This window comes from Mya arenaria, chromosome 5, assembly GCF_026914265.1.
Source record: "Mya arenaria isolate MELC-2E11 chromosome 5, ASM2691426v1".
NCBI classification, from domain to species: domain Eukaryota; kingdom Metazoa; phylum Mollusca; class Bivalvia; order Myida; family Myidae; genus Mya; species Mya arenaria.
Window position 1 is genome coordinate 64600536 of NC_069126.1, and position 19824 is coordinate 64620359.

The 19824-nt window shown below is 33.6% G+C and overlaps 1 protein-coding gene and 1 long non-coding RNA gene across 2 annotated transcripts; one reads left to right on the forward strand and one right to left on the reverse strand.

The window, feature by feature from the left end:
• Window positions 1-1521: 1521 nt before the first annotated feature.
• Window positions 1522-4062, forward strand: LOC128233710 (uncharacterized). The gene has a single exon (XM_052947523.1). It carries the CDS (start codon window positions 1570-1572, stop codon window positions 3898-3900), a length of 2331 nt encoding a protein of 776 aa, XP_052803483.1. The 5' UTR covers window positions 1522-1569; the 3' UTR covers window positions 3901-4062.
• Window positions 4063-9963: 5901 nt separating this feature from the next.
• On the reverse strand, window positions 9964-14772 carry LOC128235243 (uncharacterized). The gene is made up of 4 exons (XR_008261162.1): window positions 14732-14772; window positions 13970-14128; window positions 12175-12258; window positions 9964-10091 (listed from the first exon to the last, which is right to left on the reverse strand). It is a non-coding gene; the product is annotated as an uncharacterized LOC128235243 (long non-coding RNA).
• Window positions 14773-19824: the final 5052 nt, after the last annotated feature.

The window sequence follows — 19824 nt, forward strand, 5'->3', positions numbered from 1 at the left end:
AGAAAGACCAGAATTAATATCAGACTTTTATAGTGGTACTTTATTAAGGTCTAGTTTGAAAAGAAAGCTTGATTCAGAACCAAGTCGATATAAGTGTGAATGGTTCAAAACTTTAATTGATAATCTTGATAGATGCTCCCCTGCAATTATCTTTATAAAGAAAATTTTAGAGATAATGGTTCAAAATGAAATGCTTACGTCAAAGAGGCAGAGTATTTTAAAGCCTGAAACAGTAGCAGCCAATTTAGCATCATATGACAAATGCACTCAGGGAACATTTGCTTGTACTGTTTTCAAATGCAGTATTGATGATGTTGTTGTTCATTATGTTCGCTACATTGAATCTGGGGTTTTTGATGGCTTTTTGGAACAAAGGTTTCTTTTTGAACTCCAACAGCAGTATGGACTGACTGAGCAAAGTACAATCCTTCATAGTGTATTGACGTCTGAGGATATTAAGAAAAGGCATTTGATCAATAATAAACGTGATAACATCAGAGACCGCCCTGGTACAATATTTCAAAGGAATGTCAAAAGTATATTACCTTGTATTGCAGACTTATCAAACTTACCGTCTACCGAAGAAATGTGTCTTTTTGGACATACTGTTTGTCTTATTCCATTCAAAAATAATGTTTCATTAGTAAATGAAGATAAGACATTTCTTAGCAATTCTCTTTCTGTAAGAAATATAGAAAAATTAATAGTAGACTTTCGTCTTAATAGGTCTCTTCCAGTTTCTTTTCCAGATTCACGATGCATGATGCAACTGCCAACACAGGTGTTGAGTACTCTTGAAAAGCAATCAGTATTTCTAAATTGCATGGCAGGTGACATAAGGGCACTGAATGATTTAAAGTATTTTACAGTTAAATGTAGGTTTGATTCAAATTTGTTAAAAACAACTTGTCATGCAACCTCTGTGAGAAATAAAACTCTTTCACTTTATCTTGAAGGAAATACTGATGCATTGTTCTCATTTTATAAGGAAGTTTTTTTCCCAGAGTCTGTTGTAATGAATTCAGGAGAAACTACTACTATATCTGAACATGAACCAGCTCCAAAAAGAACCAGAAAAGGATTTAGATTAGTGACAGTGACAGCAAATGCTCTTGAACACACACTTGAAGCTACATCTGAGCATAATTCAATCTCAGAGATGGGTGTCTCGGTTTATGAAAATTATTGTCTTAATATTAAGTCTGAACAAGGAAAATTTGTCATAGCACAAAATGAGGATGACACTATCATTTGTTGTTTAAACTGATGGTTCTTTTAAGGTGAATGATTTTGTTTACACAGTTAAATATCAGCAAGAATCAGGGCTCCTACTATTACTGTTCCTGCAGCATATACAAAACTCTATTGAATGTCCCTGATTGTAATTCATTGGAAAATGACCGTGTAGTTTTAGATATCCAGGGTAATTGTGTTACATGCATACATTGTAGGTTTGTGAAAGAGATGGTTGTTCCGTATCTCCCAGATGCAGGCAAGGCAATGGGAAATGACAGGCCAAACATTTTTGTTCAACAAGGATTACAGTATGTAGGTAATTCGCTAGTTGAAATGTACAAAGGTAAGAATTTGCGTAAGTATTATGTGTTAGCTGGTGAAGACAGCTTGCCAGTTATGGTAAGGTTAACTTTTAATAAAAGTAAGGGAACCTACATGGTGACTTGTGACAGTGGCCAGTGCAAGGCAGGAAAGGGTCATAAGAAATATGTCGGCAACTTGCTCACATCAAAGGTTTGTAAACATCTGTCTGTTCTAAAATCACAATCAGAGCACTGGCTTGATCTTCTTGAGGATGGAGTTGATGCTGGTGATGGAGATAGTTCAGACTGTGACATGGTTACAATAACTCCAGTGGCAAATTTTACTGATGATGGTGATGAAGTTGAAAGGTTAGAAACGTTTGAAGTTGAAAGTAGTACTGGGCCAAGTGATAGTGGTGGTGGTGGTAGTAGTAGGAGTTTACACTATTTTGAAGAAGAAACCGGGCTTTGGAATTTTCCTGCAAAGAGCAATCATCTTCCCTGTGAGCAAGGAAGCAGTAAGTTGATGCTTAATACCTGCAATCGTGACACCTGGTCAACTCCTGATCGTGAGAGAGATGCAAACGGATGTGTGTATGGGGTAGAGCTATCTCCATCTGTTCCTGAAGGTAATTGTGATTGCGGTGCTGGGTGGCTAGATGAGAACAATCAGGGTAAGACTTTGAAGGAGCGTCCAGTACCTTTGACTGTTTATACAGGTACAGCTCCGGTCAAATGTATGGTTTATAGTAGGTTATGTTGTAGTTTGGTAAATCCATGTAAGTTAACATGGCAAGAGGGTAAGGATGAATGCCTTCATGTGCTTTCTTCAGAAACAGCAGCTGGTGATGAAATTGGATGGGAGTATGTTTCAATGGTTATGAGTAATACCGGATGCACATTTTCGGGATTTTGCCAGGTAAAGGATGCCATCTACAAATTTCGTCACCCAAATGCAAAGTTTATGGACGCTAGTGTTTTTATTAGGTGGTGGTTTAGTTGGGCAAGCAATATGAAGATTGACTTTCGTCAGCCTTGTGAGGTATGTGGTTTTGAGCCAAAAAGACTGTGTTGTGATGGCACTAGGGTTGGTGTTGGATTCAGACATGCCACATTTGAAGAAATTAGTATTCCAGATTCTTCAATTCCAGTTCAACGCACATTACATAGACGCATGGACAGATGTTTCCTACAAAATGTAAGAGATATTAATAAAGCTGATTTGATTTCTATTCGAACCAATTTAGATTACCTTTCTAGGAAACAATTAGGAGAAATAATTGGCAATGATGATGATTCTGAAAAAGTTGCTGCAGTGTTGCTAGTCCTGCCAGACGCGGTAAAACCATCCTTTGAACGTTTCAATTCAAATATGTCTGATTTAGAAAAGACAGCTTATGCCTTTGTTCTTAAGATGTTGGCAACAACAGCTTCAGTCACAAGTCTTTTGCCAGCAAGATATTGTCAGGACTTTGATCAGGTAATTAATAATTGTAATTATAGTGAATCTGCACTAAACATTAGGTTTAATTCTGGCATGACTGAAATGAGAAAGTATGCACCTGAACTCCATGATTTGATTGGTGAGTCTATGTTAAGCAATGGTAATCTTATTCCAGATGATATTAAACTTTTCCTTCAATATCTTAGCAATAGGTCAGTAGATGTTAGTTGCAATGATTCAGAAGAAGCCATTCCACAACCAGGTACATATAATCCAGAGAAATATGGCCGTGCATACTACTTCAATCAGTCTGGTTTGAAGGTAAGGGACATAAGGAAATTTACAATTGATGAAGAAAATGTCAACAAAAAGAATGCTGACCATGATGATGCTGCTCATGACTTTGAGCGATGCAACAAGTTTTTCACCAAGGTAAATGTCTCAGCTCCAGGAACAAGTACTTTGTTTTTATGGTTTTGTGCAGACCATGGTCACTGCTATGGCTTCCATATGACAAGGGCAGAAGGAAGAAAAGACCCAGCAGCTTCACTGTATTCACACCTGGTAAAACCTCCTTCTGATGTATTTTATGACTTTGCATGTAATCTTCAGGAGTATTGTTTAAATCGGGAGAGTGGTTACTTCAGAAATGTAAGATTTTTTCATGACATCTTTCATGGCTATGCCCACAAGTGTTCTGTTGCTTTCCGTTCATCAAGGCTTCAGGGCTTTGAAAGCATTAATTCTGAAATTTGTGAGCAATTCAATAGCTTTATTCAGTGTATAAAAAAGTCAGCCCGCCAGATGAATCAATCTCATTTTTGCTTCTATTTACAGTATTTTTTACATGAGTGGAATAAGAGGAAGCGACAGGTTTACCTGAAAAAGTTGCAAGTTGCCTTAGCTGGTCTTAAGTAATGTGAATATTTGATATATATTTTTGAACATCTGCTTTGTGTTTTCCTCAATCCTCTTCAGAGAGCAGCACATTATTACCATGACAGCAGGGAGGATCAACCAAACCAGTGTCGACTTACTGCTTTAGTTCATCTTTCTCTCTGGACATCATCTTATAAAGAATCTTAGTGATAATAATTATCAAAGAACAAGAAACAAATGTTAAAAAGTGTTTAAGAAAATATTAGCATTGACTTTACATCTAGTCTCTAAATTCAAAGTGTTGTCACTACAACTTAATAGACAGATCATTGAAAGCTGAGATTGCTCTATATTTCATTTCCGAATACATCTATTTGTCTATCAAAGAACCTTTTTGACATAATACCAATTGTTTCTTAGATTATCATTGTTAACATTATTAGCTCATCTACTGCATATTACATATTGAATGTACATGTGCTATCAAATGTTAAGATTATAGATTGTATCTTTGGCCAACAAACTTTGTATGAAATAGAGTGTAATAATATTGTTATTGTTTGACTAAAATTTTGAAAGACCATTTTTTCTTTAACAGTACATAGACAATGTGCTGATTGTTCAGAACTTCGTTAAATTTAAATCATTTCAGCTCTGCACGTTTATAGGATACACTTTTGATTAATTTTGATCTTAATAACTAAAAAGTTATTGTTTTCATACAGTTCCAACACAAGTCCTTTTACAGTGTTCTAAAGCTGCAAACTCACAGATTGACCGTTTTTATGTTATTTTTTGTCTTTGAATTCGCAAATTTTTGAGTAAGTCTCTTGAAACCAGTGGTATAAGATTTTGCAGTTTTTCAAATTTACATTTGAAAATGTATGTTTTATTGCTAAAAGCGTTTTATAATGCGTTTTTCAATCAATTCTGATATGTTATATTGTGAGTTAGCTGATTCATAGACATAGAAAAACAGTCAAAAATGTCATTCTGTGAGAGAGCAGCATTAAAGGTGAGGTACAAAAAATGTTCTAAATGTCAATGATCTATTTGTTTTAATTAAGTAGAAGAGTGTTTTACTTGCTTTAACATGTAGACATAGTCATAACATAATTATAATCAGTAGTGTTTTATTCAGATACAATGTTAAAAAAGATATATGTCCTGTCAAACCACATGTGAGTGTAAAGGGACTTGTGTGTGGCACTGTATTAATTACTTTATAAAGGAGGAAAGGGTTGGCTGTAAGGGGATGGAGGAGGCCAAAAATGAAAACAAGTTCATTATCAAAATATAACAAAATATCATTGTACTTGTATGATTTGCAACTTTTTGAAAAATGTCAATTACTATGAAAGTTGTTTGTGAATTATAAACGTTGGATATATTGACAGTATTCTCGATGTCACTATATTTCTTTTTGTGAGTATATTTTTACTATTTGAAAAATAAATACCAACTTTGAACTACGTATTTTCCTATTTACATCCTTTAATAAGAAAATATACCAGAAACATATATATTGTGCATAGCGTGTGTTGTCGTCGTCAACTTTTCACAATATGAAAAATAATCACATAGTCTTGGCGAAGGTCTATGCGCCGGTTCACCAAAAATTGTAGACAAACAATATTAAATGATGAGCTCTGGAAGTGTGTTTGTATGAAAGAACGCATCCAGTCCAACCTCGTTGGCTTTAACTCCCAGGAAACGGCGAAAATACATCGAGATAAGCGGGAATGCTTACATTTAGTATTAATAAATCCGTCCTTTACATCCAGTTCGAGCCAACGAGGAGTTCGAGTCAACGGGGTTCAGCTGAATAAATTATGGTATATATTAATGGTCAACGTAAATATAAAAGGAAGATATACATTCTAATCTACTAAAACTGTTTAATAAAACGAACCGCAATAAGACATCTTTAAAGATGCACTCTTACTCTCAAATAAGATTAACCATAATTCATAATATTGTTTTAATATTCCAAAAAGGATGAAGAAATGTCGAAAACAATGTGTTTATTAAGGATACCGAGTTTAATTTGAAAGCAATAAGCATAAAGACACGGTATTTCTACCTTATAAGACTAAAGTAGACCACAGTAAATCTTTAAGTATTCACCAATCATTTAATATTTTATGCGCTTTCTGCTTTTAAATACACATTTACAATCTTGTTATAAGTAATAAATATTTTTTATTGATTTTGAATAACAGTGTCAATTTAAAAAATATGGCGAGGAAGACGGAACATATGAAAAGTGCCGTTTCGCGAATGTATTTCCATACGCTCAGATGAACGAACACTGGTACGGCAATAAAACAGACATGATTTGTACTGAAATGTTATTGCTACAAGAAAATACTTAAAGAAGCCATTTGATTAAATTATTTAGAGTTTTGACTATCGGTCGAAGTCGGGGCAGGTTGTGCGGCATGTGCAAAGTCGCTAACGTTTGCGGTTGTATTCTACCCAGCTCCAGAACGGGGAAATCAAATAACATTACATATTTTTGAAATTTGGTAGGGCGGTTGGTCTCGATGACCTTCACCTTAAATCGTCGTTAAACCGCAATGTTGTTTAGTTCCTTATATAAAGTATGCATGGGACAACTTAATTTAACGGACTCTGCGATATTAGAAAATAAGCAGTCAATGGAGTGCGAATACGCTATGAACATGTTTAAAGGTCATTTTTTCTGATCTTGCCCCGATCCGTGACCCTGACCAATTTTGAAAAGTTTTGAGCTCGGGTTTTTTTTTCTTTTGCACCACCATCCAAGCGCATGCACTTGTCATAAGCCTTGAGTTCGGCTTAATTTGAAATTTATTCACTATTAAATTATTTATCATCCAAATAAGGCGATATTGGTCTCAAAAGTTGCGGACGGACAGACACTCGTGATTTAAGGTGGACTACGTGTCAGTCGCTTCCATAGAAAGTGACTGTCGTGTTTTTGTATGATGGGATTTGCTCGGATCAGCAGATCTCGAAAGTCCCATTCTATCAATTTTACCTTGATCGGCCACCTTAACAGATAAAAAATCCAAATATGTTGCAAGTGGTTGGGTTTTTACAAGACCTTTAGAATGATGTGTTGAACAATCTTGATTTATTCCCGGATCATGCTGAGTTAGTCCATCAACGCGTTCGAATCCAGGTCATGATTGACAGAAAAAGCCAGACTTGCATGGTAATATTTTTTTCTAGTAATTAATTAATTAAGAATTATGCAGAAGTATAACATGCTTGCAGAGGACACTTAGACATGTCGAGCAATGGCTCTCCTCTGTTTCTGGGTTCGAACCTGCTCGAAAAGAATCGCTCGATATATCGCAGTCAGTTCTGCAATGCTAACTTGAAAGAGCAAGAGCTCGGTAGATTTCACATAAAATAGCCTTTTTTATGTTTCAATTAATATTTTTCTTCATAATAATAATAATAGTTAATCCATGTGTCTTTAAATATGAGTAATTGTGTCAGCTTTGGAAAGTATGAAAAAATGTATTTTTGCATACTGCTCTTGTAATTTCAGGGTACCGCATTTTTAACTCCTATAAATCACGATCCGGACTTTAGGTCATGAAATGAAATCTATGTTTGGCTAAACTGCTGAAAATGTTATCCATCATTTACGTATTTCATTTACAATAATTCATGGAAGAACTTTTATTTTTATTTTGTTTGTGTTGATCGAGGATTGTTTATCATTAAATATGAATATAGAATATCCTCATAAAATGTGTAGCAGTCAACAGTTTTAGCATAAAGTTCGGAGTCTTATTTTTTTTCAACCTTATTGTCTCTTCATTAAAATACATCTTAATAAATGATTTTATCTGCAAAAACAAATATGTCCATCAAGTTAGAAGCTAATATTTCGCATATTAAATTGTATCCAGTTTATTAAAAAAATACGGTGAAATATGTCTAAAATAGGTATTTTGGGAATTTGAATAACAAATTCACATACATTTTGGAATTCAAAAATTCCGGAAAAAAAAACCACGAGAGTAAAATCCGCCATAGAGTAAACAAATGTTCTTGATAAAACGGAATGTCCCTGCTGACTTGTCAGTTTTAATTGTTTTTATTCGTTTCTTTTGTCCATACGAGCAATAGTTGAGACGGGCAACTGTGACATAAAGTAACATTTTAATAATTAAGAATGGGCGAAGTAAAATACTACTTCATATCATCTAAGAATACTACCTCTGGTTAACAAATTGTCAACGCATTGTGTATTGGATGAGTGGCAGAAGGCGGGCCTTTAAACACCTGTAAAGGGTGAAATTACTAATTAATGCTATCTGCAATTTCATTGGCTGCAAATGTTGGCTGTATTCTAAGCAAATATGGTGTATGGCAACTAATGAAATAGATTCAAAATTTATTCACAAAACACACAGCCCATGGCCATTATATTTTAGTGATAACATAATTATGAAATAAGATACAAATGTATGATTCGGAAGAGAACATTCAAACTCAAAATAATAAACATAACTGTTTTACAAATAAATTTTGTTCCATCGTTTCATGAACTCAACTAAAGCATTACAATTTATTCTGATTCATCTTCCTCCATAACATAATGTCTGCAAACGACAATCATTCAATGATAAACATTCAAGAAACAGAATGCTAAGTACCTTACCATACAAATTAAATTCATTAGTATGACTTTTTTCGAAAACATCAAATTGAATGACCACATATATATTTGATATTTTATTTATATCATAACTATGATTATTCTAATGACTAAATACATACAATGTCGCTATATTACATGCACATATCAAATACTATTCATTTAGGATGTCACATCAAGTAATAAAGCTAGTTGTATATAAAAAGAATATAATTATCAATGACATTATTTGAAGAATGTGATTTTTTTACAATCTAGTATAAAAGTCTGTATGAAAACATGGTGGCACTATGGTATAAATTTAACTACTCAAATATTGCTTAATATCATATTTTATTATTGTATAACTTATATACTGTCTAATACATTATCAATACAACATTTCATGGGTTCATATGTAAAATGTTGTACCCATTAAACAACTTTTAAAATGATGCCAATGTAAATATGAAAAGTTCATGATACAACAAATAAAAAATTCTGGAAATAGTCAGATAAAAACAAGACAAAAACAAAGATGATATTGGAGTTTTATACTTAGTAATTATTGTTTAATTTCTTACGGGAATTATGTCCATTGCTATCTTAATGAACTTGATCAACATAATTGGTTAATTTCGTCAAAAAAATGTTTTGTAATAATTTGTTTTGAATGCAAAAATAAGAATTGTATTTGTATCTGTATCCATATTACAAGTTTATGATTTCTTCACAGTTGAACAGCATATGAGGGGATATAAGTAGTAGCCTTATTTGATCCATAGCAAAATTTGACTAGAAAAAAACCCTATTTAAATATACATTTAATTCAAGACAATACTAACTTGTTGACCAGCACAGATTTCTTATTCCAAACAGTTGTACTTAAGAAAGCTGTTACATATGAAAATTATACATGAAAGCATCTTAACCAGTGACAGTTTACTCCCATACTTTTGTATCTTCCCAATGAAAAATCAATGACCATATCACTTCAAAATAAACTGTACCATCTTACAGGCTTCTTGTATCAAACTTCTTAAAATTTCAATCAATGATTTAAAAACATAAAGAATGTATAGCAAAATCGAATTAATACAAGCCTAAGGAATCATCAAGGTCTCCAAAAAAAGTCTCTGATGCATCTAAGGCCATGGACCAGGTCAGGTTTTATGTAACTTGTACACTGATATGAGTCAATAGCTAATTTTCAAAGAGCTAGCATGACCATCTCATGGCAGTCTGCAGGTTGATGACCATCTCATACAAGGCTGCAGGTGGATGAGCATCTTATGGCAGAGTACAGGTGGCTGACCATCTGATAAGAATACAGGTGGATGCCCATCTCATGGCAGACTGCTGGTGGATGTCCATCTCATGGCAGACTGCATGTGCATGACCATATCATGGCAGACTGCAGGTGGATGGCCATCTCATGGAAGACTGCAGGTGGATAGCCATCTCATGGCATACTGCAGGTGAACAACCATCTCGTGGCAGACTGCAGGTGGATGGTCATCTCATGGCAGACTGCAGGTGGACGACCATCTCATGGCAGACTGCAGGTGGATGACTGTCTCATCATGGCATACTGAAGGTGGATTACAATGCAATTATTCAAACAAATTGTCCAGTTAAATTGTGAATAACATTATGTAAGGTTATATCAAAGAGGATATTACATGACTGCTTATGCAATGCAGAGTTCATGAAAGAAGTTTCTTTAAATTAATAAAAGTGAGCATTTAATTTAATTTTTTTAAATTTAAGCTTAAAATCAATAAAATTTAACAAGTTAAACGTTTAGTTTGCATACTTTCAACAACAGTTATGTTTAAAAAACTAAAATGGTGTTAATGCATGATGGCATAACCGTTAATGATATAAATACAGGGTAATTGTTTGTTTCAGTGAGAGATGGCAATATATTTCACAGATAGACTGCCAAATCCTATATATCACAAGTGAACCAAGTAAATATGTTGCTTTTGGTGTTCACAATGCGAAATTTGCTGTAATCTTACACTTAAAAGAATAAAGAGTGACAATTCATTGTAGTTCTTCATAAACCTTGAAAGCCAATGTCACATCATTAAGCAGGTAAACATCATTGGTGAATCTGTACAAACCACCAAAAACCTTATACCAATAATAAAACAATTTAAATCAGGCTCACTGGTTCAATATTATATGTGACACTATCATCTACATAATCAGTGTGTGTATACCACATGATAAACTGTGTCATAAATGTTACACTGGAAGGCAATATTTTGCTTCAGATGAAGACTTTAAACAAAGACAAAGATAACTTTCATATTTATTCACCATTTAAATGAAACATAGCGCAGTCTACACCGTTTAAGGAGCACCTCCTTCTGTCTTTTACCAGAGTTCAATTGAGAGTTTAGTTAAAATACTTCCGACAAACTTTTTCACAATACGGCCGTCTGACGGAGCACTGTCAAAACATTATTTTGGAAACCTGTTTGTCGAAGTGTTAGATGAAACTAAACACCTTATCAAACTTCAGTTATAAAAGGAAGGCAGGGCTATTTAAGCGGCATAGACTGCCCTTGGTTTCATTTAAATTGGTGTAGTAAAAGAAAAGTTATCTTTGCTTTAAGTCTTCATTTTAAACAAAATGTTGCCTTCGGACGTAGCATATATGACGTAATTTATCATGTGGTATACACACACTGATAAGTATTGCACTGTGATTAGATTGGCACTAAATCATCTAACGTTTAAAACTTTATGATGAAGATATAGTTTTCCTTCAACAATAGTATAGCCTGCAAAGTAGTTTGATCAGGACTCATATTAATTATTTTGTGTACAACAGACAATTATGTAATCAATACTTTCTTCACTGATATACTGCTCATGAATTTTAACACCCACTGATTGCTTACTTTTAGCTAATTTACTAATGGCAAAAAATTGACAAAAATGTTTTAGAATTGATTTCATATGACATTGCTATCAGCCTCTTGTTTCCAGTCCGTTTGTCCTTATTTAATGTGGCTTTATACACGAACATTGTTCCAACACTTATTCAGTACTCAGTTTTAATATCGCTGCCATTTCTTTGTTTTCAATTGAATAATTGTAATCTTTTTGATGTGGTTATTTTAGAACAACATCAATATCTACTAACTAATTTTGTGAAATCCTTTAGCTATTAATTGTACTCTGAAGCAGAAAAGCTAAAACCAAGGTAGGTTACGTTGCAAATTACTTATACAAATAAAATTTTAAAGCCAATTTTAAGTCACCATTCCAAACCATTAAATGGGTCCATTATAAAAAAATCGCAGACCGTATAGTGCTGACATGAATTTCCCATTTCAAGGTAAATTTTAGCTCACTGTACATGTTATAAACAATAAGAGGTAAAGATTTGCTGAAATATCTTTAGATTAAATAATCCAATTTCATTTTCTATTCCAGGTAGCACAAAGAGTGGATGTTCAGGAGAGAACCATCACAATACTGCAAGCAAAGTTTAGAAGAACCAAAAGTGTGAACTACATCACAATCTGCATGAACTCTGACTGAGAAGTGTCACAAAATGGATAATTATTCCTCAAGACTACTTTCCAAATTACATTATCGCAATGAAACCACACTGCTAGACTAACTAAGCAAGTTTCAAGAATTGAAAAGAATACCTGTCCACTTATCCAAATGTAACAACAGACCAATACCCATCAAAAGTACTTCATCAACATCAATGGATCTTTAACGGATATCACCTGAAACATGAAATAAGAATAAAACAACAGTACTGCTTATGCTAGGCCAAAAGGGTAAAACCCAACTGAATTAAAACCAGAATCATATGATACTGCTTTGGTCATTGTTGTATATGTCCAAATACTTCAACAATATTTGCAGGCAAAAGTGAAGACATACTTCAGCAAGGGTTTAATATCAATACTACTTAAACAACAAATGAACAAAGAATTTTAAAGTTTAAAAGCTTTGAATGATTATGGCTTTGTTGAATTCAAGTTCAATTGTAAGCAGCATTATATTTAATAATTTTTTACCCAAGGCTGAGGTAAAAAACAACAGGGCTACGACAATATGTTAAATTTTGGAGTTAAAATCAATCATACTATAAGCATAAAAATCCCCCATGCTGCTCTAAAAATAAAATGAAAAATAATTTCGAACAGGATTATTGCAAAGCTATTACTGAGAAATAAAATATTACTATAAAACCCCTGAAAATATGTTGAAGACATAAACATCTTTAGAAAAATAGCAGCTAATTTTTAAGGTTACAGTCCTATACCTTAAGTCCTAAAACATTACTTTGAAGTTTAACAAACAGACATGTAATTGGTGGTTAGATCGAATATAATACATATATGTCACAGAGATAGCGCACTCGACTATTCCGCCGCTTTTCAGTGTAAGGATTAAAAAGTTTTGGCGAAACATGCATGGATCACTGTTAGATTAGATTTAAATGCAATACATGATGTGCTGAGATATTAACATAAATGTCTAATAATAAAGGGCCATTATTTGCAAAACACAGTTATCTAACTTGGTTATTTAAGTAGGTAAGGTGGTTGAATACCATTGTATAAAGTCTCAATGCAATACATCAAGTAGTTGCTGAGATATTATCCTTTGTGTGCTAGCATGCAAGACCTTAACCAGAATTTCTAAGTCGCATAATAAAGGGTAAAAAATTATATCATTTTAAAGAAAGAGTTATCTTACTTGATTAACTAAGAAGGTTAAATGGTTGGGAGCATGTGAGTAAAGTTTCAATGCAATACATTATATATTTGCTGAGATATTGACTGAAATGTGGTTACATGCAAAACCTTAACCAGAATTTCTATGTCGAATAATAAAGGGCAATTATTTGCATTAAATGCAAACTAGAGCTATTTAACTAGGTAAATTAAGTAGGCTGGATGGTTGAGTACCATTGTATGAAGACTCATTGCAATACCTCAAGTAGTTGCTAAGATATAACCTTTGTGTGCTAGCACGCAAAACCTTAACCAAGGTGTGACACCAACGCCGACGCCAAGGTGAGTAGTATAGCTCTCCTTATTCTTCGAATAGTCGAGCTAAAAATAGATATGTTATACGATACATGTTGGTTGTGAATTACCCCAAAATATCTATATTGTACGATACATTTCTGAACAGCATATATCTCATTAGTGTTTTTTTAAAATAAGAGCACACCTTTAAATGCTCCCATAACACTAATTATTGATAAACAATAAAATTCCCCCTGTTTTCAGAGCAAAAGTTGCCAGGAACCCTTCCAGAATTATGGCATATATGACGTTAGAAAATGATAATACCCTTACAATAAAATACCTTCACATGACCTGTCAAATGTTTCTTTTCCATCAGATATTTCATTGAAGGCAATATGATCAGGATCTGCTAGTTTCAGAGTGTAAGATGCATGCATATCCTTTGACAAACCTTTCTTTATCACTAGAATGTGTGTCTACAGTTGCTTCAGCTCAGACACTGACATCACTCTTATGCTGTTCATTCTATTGGGGTTTTGTTACCACTTAAGACTTCAATGCACTTGGCCTCGTGGAAACATGGGAAATGTTCATCAAGTGTGATGATGATCTAGGGAGATGAGAAGACAAAAACAAAACATTTTTAGCAGTAGCTTTATATGCATGAAACTTTAAAAAAATGGCAGCTAATTACATTGTTTATGAAAAATGCTCCAATTTGTATGCTTATGTAACAAGTTAACAACATTACAAAAATGATGTTTTTGAAATTGTGCATTGTAAACACGGACAATTGATTAATAATTTAGAGAAGGATAAAATTAAAAAAAAGCAAAGCATCCAAATGAAGCAGTGAAACCTTGACTTCACTTATGAATCACTATGAGCCTCTGCAAGGGATATAATAAAGTTTGATAATAATAAGTGACTCTAATAAAAGTTAATAATTGTGTCAGTGATAAAGGGAGAAGTAATGTTGTAGGTCTAACATTGATACTACTTGTACCAAACGTTTGCTTTGTATTTCACAAAACAGTAGTTTAGTTGCACTAGTGTTATTGGATGTACATGTACAGATATCAATAAGACACAATGAGCACTTATTTTTTTGAGAAACATGCGTGCTAAATAACTGTTTTTTCCCCATTCTGGAAGCTTTTTTAAATTCTCTAATTTCGATGATCAGAATTGTATAGTCATTGACATAACATACCGATTTCACTTGACACTTAGTACTCATTGTCTAGATGGCTGTCAGAGTGGAAAGCTTGTGATCAATCAGCTACAGCTTAACTGTATTCTCCTCTACATAGGTGGTGTGTAACTGAAATTATACAATAGGATATGGGTTTTTATGCACATAATCTGCAGCCTCAGATGGCCCTATTTTCTCAAATATTTTTAAGAGTAACAGACTTAGGCAGCTTATTTCATCAAGCCTAATTTATCACAGTCACTTGATGGGCATCGACTCCTTTTGGTGTCATATGACCTGTAAAAAATCTTTTTCAGATTGTCTGACATTGTTAAACTGCATTAATGTTTAGTTACTTTTACTACATGAAGGATTTATATGAATGGCTCCTTTGATAAATCTGAAGAATGAAATAAATACTTTTAGGTTAAATGTTACTAAAATAAATATTTTACAGGTCATATATGAAACCAAAGCAGAAATTTCATTCTCACCAAGTGACTATGAAATGTCTTAGTTAATCTCAATTTTACTAAATAAAATGAAGTTTATAATTTCCTTTCTATGTCCAAAAAACTCTTGACATTATCACATAAAACATAACACAAATTATAGCAAAACTAAAATTGTGCGATTATGTTACTCCTGCTGTAAGGGAAATAGAGGTTTAGAAACATTTGGGTTGGGTGCTCTATCAGTAAATTGTAATAATATATTATGCTTTTCATTGGGAAACAACATATATTTTCACAAAGTATTACTGGTAAAATAATGAAAATTACATACATAAAAAAAAACTTTAGATGACTGATTGAGGTATTAATAAATGAAAGCACTTTTACATACAAAGGTATTTCCTGATTAATATTCCTACAACCTTACAACAGCAAGAACAGATGAACTAAATCATGGATTTGCTTGTCTGTCAGATTTCAAAATTAATTTGTTGAGGTTATGGATAAATGGTACACCCGTGTTTACAGCGGTAATATGTTATTCTGTTCAGTAACATATCCAATAAAGCAAATAACTGGTATATCACCTAAATCTGGCCATTTAAAAATCAACATCTATGTAATGTTTACAACAATAAACTCACTTAATTTCCTGGAGCAACTATCACCTTCGGTTTACTCCTGCATGATAAATTTGCTTTTTATATCTATAAATTCTGAAACCTCACTTCTGTATACCTCTATACTCATTTTTGGATGGTACTGCAAGTAAATAGTTTTAAACGATTTTGATAGCATTCACAAGAAAACAATGTGTAAATGCAATTGTCTTGATTCTAAGGTATGTTAATCAGACCATACTACTATTTCTACTGTCTGTCCATTACCCTATATTGCATACCGGTAGTCAATTTTTCAAATATTGGACAGTTAGTAGAAAAAAAAGTATGGAATGCAGTCTCAAAACCCATATAGAGTACAAAAAGAACAATGGATGACGTCATAAACTTGTTTTAAGTATCTATAAACTTTAAAAGTCAATCAGTCTGTAAATTATTATACTTGTACTAGAAACTGTATTTCTTTAAAATATTATAAAGAGCAGAATGAATTACAGATTCTAACAACCAGTCTGACCCTGTCTTTTAAATATCACACTCGCTGAGAATATGAAATGTTTGAGTGTAGCCTTGTGAAAAAAGATACATGACTGTATTTGACTGTATGTGGCCCAACCTGGTTGAATTTCGTTATTTCTGAAATTGCTTATTTATGTGTTTACCAAATTACACCACGTCAATAGCAATATGTCAAGTTACCCCTTAGTACGGGCCCTCTGACAAGCATGCAGAAACAGTCGATAGGAATATGGTACTGTAGTACAGTAGTTATACTTTGCAATTTCATAAATACAGCAAGGAATGAGATAACAAATAACAATACAGCAAGTATAGCATGAAATTACGTCATTATTATTTATTGAATGGAACATTATTTTTAGGACAAACTAATTTCATGTGTAAATGTTAAATGATTTTCTTACTCAATAACATCAAAATTTTGTTACAATAGATAGTCAGTCTCAGTCTCTATTTTAAACTTAAAATTGAGGTATACAAAGAGTTTGTTAATTTTCCTTTTGAAATTTAACAAAAAAAAACAATTCTTTAGAAAAAAATGTCAAAATTCAATGCATTCTTTCCTCTATGAAGCATTACTTGTTTTATATAATTTTTATATATATTGTTTCTTTGAAATGTATTAATATCCAAATTAAATTAAATTTTATGCAAGCAACAAAACTGTTACTAATGATCATCGTTATAATCAATTAATGTTTTATACTTTCATTTATGTCAAGATTCAAATACATGGAAAAAATCTGATATTTTCTTATCTAAACATGCATGTATTTTTGACCTTTAGTTATACTGTATTAGATCTTTTATCTTAATTTCTAACATTTCTTGTAAACCGAGTTGTTTATTCCCTTAAAGTATACATGTATAATCAAACTAAAAACCAATTGTATATACATGTATGCTTCGGATTTAACACTTTAAACATAAGGGTGATATAAAATTATAACAAGATAGCCTGAATATTTTACTGATTATAAGTATCTTCCATGGCCGAAAGTGTAAGATAGGTTCATCCCCAACCAAGCGTAGGGTGTAACAGTAAACCTCTTTTCCGCAGAACACCATGCGCGAGGGCTGGGACAAACCTATCTTACACGAGCGGCTATGGAAGATGCTTCTTCTCCCACCACAGTTTAACAAAATAATGTTAAAATGTATTTTTTACGCTGGAACTCTTCAGTCAAAGTGTAAATAATGTGCATATAGATATGTGATAAATCGTGGTTGTCATGGACATGCATGCAGTGATTCAAATTATGTAAATAGTCAAATTGTTTTTTTAAATAGTTCTGAGGAAAGTGCAGCATCATTTCTTGAATGGAGCATGAACACTTTTTAATGGTGCTATTTGAAGCGAGAAATTAATTAATTAGGATTTTAAATATTGCCACAGGACAAGGTTTCCATGACGGTACAGATGACGGTCTACAACAAGGCAGGTAATTGTGTGATTACAATTTCAGTTTGATACGGGTCTTTGTTTTATCTTTGCCCGTTTTATCTTTGTCCATAGGCAACATTTATAATATCTGTCATGTGTTTTCGTTCTGGATCGAAAAATCCAACCTGAGGGCACCTGCGTTGCCAGGTAACGAGGCTTGCCGAGTTACCGGCTACGCAGCGTGTCCGAGGGTCGGATTTTTCGATCCGGAACGGACACACATGATAGATATTTTTTCTAGCATACCTTGAATTACACTTTTTTTCTGAAAAATGCATAGAAAAGCGCAGTAAATTTCACCAAACAGCATGTGCGATGATGTCAGCTGACCTCATGACGCGCATTAATATTTATTCACTGCATACGTCAAGAAGTTCCTTCAGTATCACGTCTTTTAAGGGTTATTTTGTTTTGTTTTGAAGGTGTGTTTTTGTAAAGTTAATAGTTATGGAACTCATCTATTGAAATCTCATAATTATGGTTACATTAAATGTAAAATAAAAGAAATTGAAAGTATTACGTCACAGCGCGTGACTCATCTGGCATGGGGGGATGCCAGATGGAGTTTTCCAGCACAGCTGAATTCACCGGAAATGTCTATCCGATGTGCTAGAAAAGAATTTCCAGCATGTCCAAAATTTTAGATATACCTATCTGAGGTGGGAGTAAACCTGATACCATGTGCTTGTAATGATATTTCCTGTTTTGATTACATCAAATATGTATGGTTACATTAAACAATTAGTACATTTGGAGGGTTGAAATGTTTGCTACTATAAAGGTCAATTGCAATTCAGATGTTGTTGTTTTTAGTATTTGTTTTCAGAACATGTCTGTATTTTGACTGGTTAAACAGCAGTGACACTCTTATTTAAAATCAATACATACACATGTATAACAAACATAAAATATTCAACATTTCTATTGGAATATCTTAATTTCATGAAACTTTCACAAAAAAGTAAATTAGTTAATTACAAACAATACCAAAAAAGGTTTCGAAAACAGTAGGCATCAAGCCTGGGCCCCCGGTATTTGCAGGTAAGACCGGACCCAATACACCATAGAGACAGGTTATTAAAGAAGGTTTTATGAAATATGTAAACAATTAGAAATTTGGGAGAGTTTATACGGTTTTAAGTGAATTAAAGTGTTTACATTCACGGCATTTGTGAAAGAGAGTGACATGCCTTGTTATAATGAACTCAATGAGAATTTACTGGAAAGAAAAAAAGACCTTTACTCGACATTTGCCAACAAAAAATAATATGTAGACTAGTTACTGGAAGTAACATTAGCGACATCGATTTTGGACAAGTTCTATCGATTGTCGCCGACGTAGCATTGTCAGCGACGATTCATCCATTGTACTCGATAATTGTTTCATCACTATGTGATACGATTGTTTATTTTTAATATTTATGAATAAAGCTGGCTCCAAATTGGGGCGCTAAAATGGGCATTCAATTAGGTATCCGGCATTTTCTACGTAAACACCAAAATGACGTTTTTTTGTGTATTTGAAGCGTTGAAACACCCATCACAAATTCGGAATGATTCTTTTAATATTTTGTTTAACATTTCATGCAAAATTACACATTTTACGAAATAACAATAACAATCTGTAGGAAAAATATAACTGAAAAGCGAAAATGGCAATGCAGGCTACTGCTTCCCACCAGATTCTGCTCTCCAAGCAGTGCACTACTGTTGATAATAGAGTGAATTGTAAGAAGTCATGGTGGATATCAATGAGCAACTGATAATGCACTAGACAATTGTAACCACGCCCCCCCCCCCCCCTAGTAAAATCCCCACCCTGCAGAATCAATCTGCTGGAAAAATCCCCGCCAAATGCCCCCGCACCCCACATAAGGCCCATTTCCTGCTATTTTTGGTGCAAAGACACCACATTCACCTGGCCACCTGGAAGGTAAGAACACGGCCAATTTCCCCTGCAGACCCCTGGACCTTGGAAGGGGGGGGGGGCGTAGTTACAATTGACTGGTGCATAAGCCCCATATTATGTTGGTGCTGATCATTCAGTCGGGTATCTATTGGCTGGTTTCACTG